This window comes from Limanda limanda, chromosome 4 (genome assembly GCF_963576545.1).
Source record: "Limanda limanda chromosome 4, fLimLim1.1, whole genome shotgun sequence".
Classification (NCBI taxonomy): domain Eukaryota; kingdom Metazoa; phylum Chordata; class Actinopteri; order Pleuronectiformes; family Pleuronectidae; genus Limanda; species Limanda limanda.
This window is the reverse complement of record NC_083639.1, coordinates 24,283,781-24,291,282: the sequence shown is the minus strand read 5'-3', so window position 1 is coordinate 24,291,282 and position 7,502 is coordinate 24,283,781. Positions and strand designations below refer to the sequence as shown.

General features: G+C 42.3%; 1 protein-coding gene across 1 annotated transcript; it reads left to right on the top strand.

Moving 5' to 3' along the window:
* Window positions 1–3,427: 3,427 nt before the first annotated feature.
* fezf2 (FEZ family zinc finger 2) lies at window positions 3,428–6,893 on the top strand. Its single transcript, XM_061069919.1, has 4 exons — window positions 3,428–4,180; window positions 4,421–4,555; window positions 4,651–4,783; window positions 6,643–6,893. The coding sequence occupies exons 1-4, from the start codon at window positions 3,428–3,430 to the stop codon at window positions 6,891–6,893; spliced, it is 1,272 nt and encodes a 423-aa protein (XP_060925902.1).
* Window positions 6,894–7,502: the final 609 nt, after the last annotated feature.

Here is a 7,502-nt window from a genome sequence, read left to right as displayed (position 1 = left end):
CCATTTTCATGAACACTAAACAGCAGGAGGGTTGAGTTTTCCTTTCTTCACGGTGGTGTAAATTATTAACTCTTACAAGTATGAAAAATACCAAGAAAGGTGTTGAAAACTCAAGACTAATTTACATTTGATATAATGAAGGCACTGCACTACAACTGCATATGCATCAAAAATATCAGTGTTGTTCCAAGGAGAGGGAATAAACTGTTGAGTGTTTCATGTGTCAGCTTTTCTACACGAAAAAATAAATTGATGGTTTAAAGAAAACAGATATATAGTAGGCCTAATATATCACCTGTAATCATTAAAGTTGGGATCTTCCTCTGACAGGACAAGAAGTTTTATAATATTGAAAGACGGAAAACAGAATGAGAGGAATAGACCCCCTCTCTCCTCAGAGCCTGTAGGTGGAATGATCAATAAAAACTCTGATTAGAAAAGTAAGCTTGTAAAAATCTGCCATTAGGTCTAAATTCAGTATTTAAAATATGTTATATTGAAAAAAATGAAGACAGGCACTGAAAAGAAAGGGTTTGCTCCATCCAGACAGAATGCTGGCCCTCACATGCCTGCAGGCAAGAGGCAAGAGTCCCTTAAATCAATGCCTGAGCTAATTGCTGGTGGAGCTAAGAGCCTGGGTTACAGCAATAGGATCAATGTTTATTGTGTGGATGAGCTGGCAATTGCGCCTGAATAAACTCAAATTAGAGTATTCCTGCCTCATTTCCATATGAGTAGCACCGAGACAACAGGCATTAATCCTTCCATGCTGGGATGCAGGTGTAAAACAAAACAGACAAGGGACGTTTTTAAGGTTATTAATAGGAAATCTAGTGTTATAGGACGGCGGCATGCTGTGCTAAGTAAGGCACTAAGTCTATAGAGCTGGAGGTGAATCGTCACCTTCCTCCACCAACAGTGTCACAGGAGCCGTCAGTGGCTAGAAGCAGAGTGGGATGAATTCAGATGAGCAGGAATTCTGTGATATAAGAACCGAAGGTCAGTGGTGAAATTACACTTTTTCAATAACTCTCTTCTCAAGGCCACAAAATAAAATCTATAAAATCTATTGCATATGGTAACATATGGTAATTCAATGTAACTGTTGTGTTGCCGACCATGTTTAAATTCACACATTGCCTTTTTATTTCAATTTTTTTATTCTAGTGATTGTAAAGCTAAATGTCCAGATGACTTATGGGTACATTTGCGCATGTTAAAATGTTAAAAAACAAACTCTAGGGTTTAAATGATTCACTCAAAGGTCTGATGATGATAGTGAAGCTTCATGTGAAGTGTGTGGCAGCTCAAACAGGACAGTAAGTTCCCCTCAGTCTCTGACAGTGAAAAGCAACTGAAGGAGGAACTCCAATAACTTCAACACAGCAACATGAGTGGACCTTGTAGGGACTTTCTAATCAAATCTTAAATGGTTATAGGGAGAAATGTCATTTGGCTCGCTCTATATTTTTAAGGTTTATTTAAAAATGATGTGTTGCCAAAGTGTGAAAGATCAGTTGTTGAGCCTCTTTTTTATTGAAATGTTGTAATGTGTAATTCTCAGAGATTTCTCACTTTAATAAGACAACAAATATGTATAGTTGCAGCTGGATCTTGGTCCAGATGTTGTGTAAAACTTGTCTCTAATATCCCACTGGGCCTCCCTGATGAATTAAGGGTTAGTTAAATATACAAAACAAGTGTCTACTATTAACCAGATGCCTCATAACTGTCCTGTAAAACAAAGTTGCCTCTTTAAGACACTATATGAAGGCTGCCTGGGTGTGGGAGAGGGTTTGCACTTTTTTTTGTTCCATTGCTTTATGTACTTATTTGTAACCCTCTTATTACAAGCTGTATCTATTGAGCATATACAAAGCCTGGGTCATAACTTAATGTTTGGTGTCAATGTGATAAAATCTCAAATTGCTACAAAGTGTTCACCCCAAATTTCACTGTAGCTTAATAATATTTGAAATAATGATTTGAAAAATACCATGTGAAACTGAGTACTATAATGTCAGAACTAATTGTGTTCATACACCCCACCCTCCCTCGCCCTTGGTGGTGGAGCAGCCTGAATGGCTCCTCTCTCTCTCCCTCAGGTAAAATGGCCTGCGAACACATGAATTCAACGCGGCCCTTGTGGCGAACAGAGGAGAGTCTGCTGCTCATTGTAGCTCCCACACAACACGGTGGATTCCAGCAAACTTGTTGTATGCCTCTTTAGAGCAAATGCCTCTCTTTTCACTTGTTCTTGTATACCTCTGACCAAGCTAAGTCTTTTCTTGTTCGCTCTCTCTCTCTCCCCTCTTTAATCCGTCCCTCCATTTCAGGAAGGAAAAAAAAAAAAAAAAACACAAAACCAGGTTCACGCAGTGCTTTAGTGGCTAAAAGTGAAAGAGCCTGTGTTTTTTCTTTCCTTTTTCCCTCCTCCCTGCGCCGAGTTGAGCCTTGAATCGCTTTGGAAAATTGCTTCTTTTGAATAGAGGGCATTGGAGGGAACAACGTTTAATGGGATCCAAAGGGAGTCTCCGCTCTTAAACAGGTGGAAATTGGACGTCCTCGAATTTATACCAACACTGAGTAAGTATATAAGCCGGCGTGGAAAAGGAGGGATCCCATCACGGAGGATTAGCAGCTTTTCTCCTGGAAAAAGAAAAAAAAATCCCAAAGTGAAAAAAGAAAACGTTACTGTGTTAGTGGAAGACTTTTTATAGAAGCGCTCAAATGATTTGTTAAATAAAAGATGGAGAGACACAACCTTGAGTGTAATATTGAAATATTTTCCAACCATTTCCCCCAGAGAGAACATTGAACTGAATATTGAGTGGCAGGTAGGTAACATAGGTGTCAGATAGAAATCACTGCCCCTCCTCTACAGGCCGTGTGTCAGTGACGTGTGTGTTGATAAGTCTCCTCCTGTCAGTGGCTGAGGAGTTGTGTGTCGCTGATATCAGGAGACAGTGATCGTGCAGAGGAGGAGCGGCCGCTGCCAACATGTGACAGAGAGCAGGTTTCTCCACACACATCTGACCAATAAGAGGTAATAGAGGTTCATCACTGCATCTCTCTCTCTCTGTCTTTCTCCCTCCTCCTCCTCCTTCTTCTTCTTCTTTCGCCCTAACGAGCTCTGTAATGTCCTGTTAATTTTGTGTGCACTAGTTAATGAGCATTAATCCATCACCCCTGGATGCTATTGTTGCAGGGGGGATTGGCCATTTGAATGCAAATGCGTGACACTGTGACAGCAAGGTGCTTATTAAAGTGATGTGTCCTCCTGTCTTCTCTGCTGGGAGCTCAGGAGAGTGAAAGGACGCGCTGGGGCAGCTGCAGGAGCGGCTCGGACTTCACCAGTTGTTGCTCACACCACCAAGGTTCTGCTCTGCTGCTGCTGCAAACAAAACACGAAAACAACAACAACAACATGGCAAGTTCTGCCTCGCTGGAGACGGTGATGTCCTGCGGGAGGACCGGACCGTCCGCGGCTCCCAAGTCGCTGGCCTTCTCCATAGACCGGATCATGTCCAAGAGTTCGGAGCCGAAGGGGAGCGCGGAGGAGCGGGCAGAGGGCAAGAAGCTGCTCGGTCTCTGCTGCCCGATCCCCTGCATGATCCCGCTGCAGCCCTTCAGCTATGACCTCCAGGCCAAGGCGCTGATGAACTACTCCGAGCTGTGGAGAGCCAGTTTCAGGGGAACTTTTTGCGGTGCCGCTCCGTGCAAAGGGAGCTGCGGCATGTGCTGCAAAGCGGAGGCGAGTGTGAAGCAGCCGCTGCTGACGCCGGGAAGCCGGGTGGTGAAGCCGCAGGTCGTCCACCAGGCCGTGGCCGTGCCCAGCGGCGGCTCCCTCTACTATCTCAACTACCTGGACTCAGCGTACCAGCAGTCGGAGCTGCTGGCCGGACACTGGGTGTCCAACCCGCAGGCACAGGCCTCTCTGTCGGCGCACCACAGACTCTTGCTGCTGGAGAACGCCAAGCTGGCAGCGGTCGGGGCCGACAAGCTGCCCACACCTCAGTACCCGCACAAGGAGCATCTGCCCGGGCAGCTGGACCAGATCGTGAAGGAGAACCACGGCCTGAGCGCAGAGAAGAACGGAATCAAGACCCACAGCAAAGTCAGCGGCAGCGGCGCCGCGGACGGGAAACCCAAAAACTTCACTTGTGAAGTGTGTGGAAAGGTAAAGTTTTTACACGAGTTGGATTTTAAAAATTGAGATTCAACTTTTTTTTTTAATCAAATAATAATAAAAAAAGGAATCGAACTTTCTGCATTTGAAACGAACATTTGTCGTCAAAAGAAAAAAATAACACGTATAACTGACATTATTGTGACCGAGTTTTTCCTGATATGTTGTCACTTAAAAAAAATGTCACAATAATTCAGAATGATAACCTCGGTGGGGTTGTGTTGTCCGCAGGTTTTTAACGCGCACTACAACCTGACCAGACACATGCCGGTGCACACCGGGGCCCGGCCCTTCGTGTGCAAAGTCTGCGGCAAAGGATTCCGCCAGGCCAGCACGCTGTGCAGGCACAAGATCATCCACACACAGGTGCACACCCCTCATCGACCGGCTGCAACATCACACAACGCATTTCGTTGAACGATATTTAACTTTTATTTTTATTATATTTTTTTTCCATGAAGGAAAAGCCTCATAAATGCAACCAGTGCGGGAAAGCGTTCAACAGAAGCTCGACGCTCAACACGCACGTACGGATCCACGCAGGCTACAAACCGTTCGTGTGTGAGTTCTGCGGGAAAGGCTTCCACCAGAAAGGTAAAGTCCCCATCACTCATGTCTTCTTCACATCAGCATTAAAATCACACAGTTCCGTTGCCGTAATAGTTCATGCCATTATTTTCATTAAAACTCTAATATTTCGTTGCCATGGTCTCTTCTCTAAAAAGACAAAACAGTATAATTTTGATTTAATATGTTGATGCGTCCTTCTGTCTATTTTTATGACGAGAGAAAAAACTCAAAAAAGAGATCATCATATTTATTTTTTTATAGGAACGAATATGTTTACAAATTTAAGTGTAATTTGTCCTTTTATTTTCCTTAAAAGAGGAAAGTCATCTCACCTTACCTCATTTTTGTCACTGGATTTTTTTTTTCCCCCATCAGTTTAGAAATCTCTTCTTCTGTTTTTTTATTTTTTATAATTTGCTAATTTATTTGTTGAGTCTTACCATTAATGTTGTTGCTATTTATATAGTCATAATTTGACTAGTGGTGTAGATAAAAAAAAAAAAATACAGATCCTTATGTCGTATTTTGTTTAATTTACTTTGGCACGAGTATTTATTTTTCGAAGCAGCTGACATTTCTGTGGAACAGAGTGAAAACATCCATGTGAAGGAATCTCTGGAGTTCGTCGTGTGTTGAAATAAATAGGAACGGGGCTGAACGCATGACCATATGCTGCAGCTCTCGGTTTGTCTGTGAGTGTAATGAAAGAGGAAATAATTGCAGGCATGAAGCGATCAGTGGAAATAGGACATGTCACTTTGCACGGACTAATTCTCCCTTCAAGACGGAGCATTTGCTCTGGGTCAGCTGCGAGACCCCGGCAAAGTTGGGATTCGGGCCTTTTTTTGTTTCGTTGTCGCTGCGCTTGATTTTGACAAAGTTTGACAACTTCTTGACTTCGGCACACAAAATCCTGATTAACGAAGGCTGGGGCCGAGCAGAGGGACCTACGAGGCTCTAACTTCACCATGAACTGTTGACCTTTGTGGGGGAAAAGAAAAGTGAGGAAAATAAGGCCTCTTTCATCCTCACTTTCTCAGACGAGTGGAGGACTGCACCGGGTCTCGCTGTCCTCTTCAACGCTCCATTAAAAACTGTTCATCTTCGGTCGTTGTGTCAGCAGTGAGCTCGTTTCATTCAGACGTGCTGCTTGGTTGTTCAGCTTCTCTTGACAACAGCATCGTCTCCGTTATTATTACATATTTTGTTTTTTTAAGAAAAAGCCAAACAGAATTGCTCTGCATCTTTTAATGATCTCAAGACAAATAAGAAGCTGCATGGCGCTTAGTAGCTCTATCATTTCTACAGGTCATTTCTGATGAATGTGTGTTTTTAATTCCATGAGGCAGCATTGAAGCTGCTGGTCTGTGTCAGTGCAGAACTGCATTCACTCTACTCTGTTTCCACTTTATTTATTCCATTTATTTTGGAAGTGAAAGAGTCATTTTTTTCTGTAATTTTTCCATTTTCATGTAGTGTGAAAATGTAATTAAATGATTTACTTCAATAGTGTGAATAATTAGATTTTACATTGTTCACACGCAACACGTATCTTGTATTTAGAGCTGAATTGATCAGTCAGAAGTTTTTTTATAAGTTAAAATACCAAAAGGCTGATTTTGATTTTTTAATTTTTTTTTATTTTGCCACTGTAGGAATTTAACTGTTGCACAAGATATGGCTTTAGGTTCCGGGAAATTAAGATGACATTATTGTCATATGATTACATTTAATAGGTTTAACAATATAATAAGCAGTACTTAAAATAAAAAGGCTGAAACTACAGCAAGTACTGCTGCATTCAAATAAATGTCTTCATGTAATAAGTCATCCTGTCCTCTTATATGCATGTACTGATTATTTTCCTTTTTTTAATTCTCCAGGAAACTACAAGAACCACAAGCTCACACACAGCGGAGAGAAGCAGTACAAGTGCTCCATCTGCAACAAGGCCTTCCACCAGATCTACAACCTGACCTTCCACATGCACACGCACAACGACAAGAAGCCCTTCACCTGCAACACCTGCGGCAAGGGCTTCTGCCGCAACTTTGACCTGAAGAAACACATCCGGAAGCTGCATGACAACGTCTACTCTACGGCCACAGAGGCCTCCAGACAGCTGCAGAGCTGAGCCGAGGAAACAGCCCACCTGGGACTGTGAGGCCTCAGAAAGACTCATGTCTGGCTCTTGTGGCCCTGTTGAAAAGTCCAAGGAGAGGGCGGGGTAGTCCAATCAAATTGGAAATGAGCCCTCAACAAAAACTTTCTAATCTGATGACTTTTAGGACCCTCCTATCAACAGTGGGCATGAAGACCAGAGATGAAGATACAACAATATACACTTAACACTGGTCCCATACTGTAGGAATATTATAGTTTTTCTGTCCAGAATTTCAGTTACGAACTGGGATCAATCGTCTGTCTCCTTGATGGAACTGTAAATAATAGGTTATGGAAAAAATGATATTTAAAATGTGAATTGTCCGGGGAATGCATCACCATGTTGTGTATTTCACAGATAAGCAACTGCTAATGTGAATGAGTAAGTTATAAGTTATAATGAAAACTGAATGTTTGAGCCATGTTGTTTCAATTTTTTGGCATTTGAAAATAAAACTGATGAAAGTATGCTGACTAAAGACATTATTGGTGTGGGGGTTTTAGCTGACTGGTGCATGTGATTATGTTTAAATACAGGAACATTTGAAAAAACAAATTTTCCAGAAAAAGGTAACAAGAG

Coding starts and splice junctions, on each gene's coding strand:
- fezf2 (XM_061069919.1), top strand. CDS start 3,428: ATGGCAAGTTCTGCCTCGCTGGAGACGGTGATGTCCTGCGGGAGGACC. Junction 4,181..4,420: donor CTTGTGAAGTGTGTGGAAAG/GTAAAGTTTTTA, acceptor TGTTGTCCGCAG/GTTTTTAACGCGCACTACAA. Junction 4,784..6,642: donor GAAAGGCTTCCACCAGAAAG/GTAAAGTCCCCA, acceptor TTAATTCTCCAG/GAAACTACAAGAACCACAAG.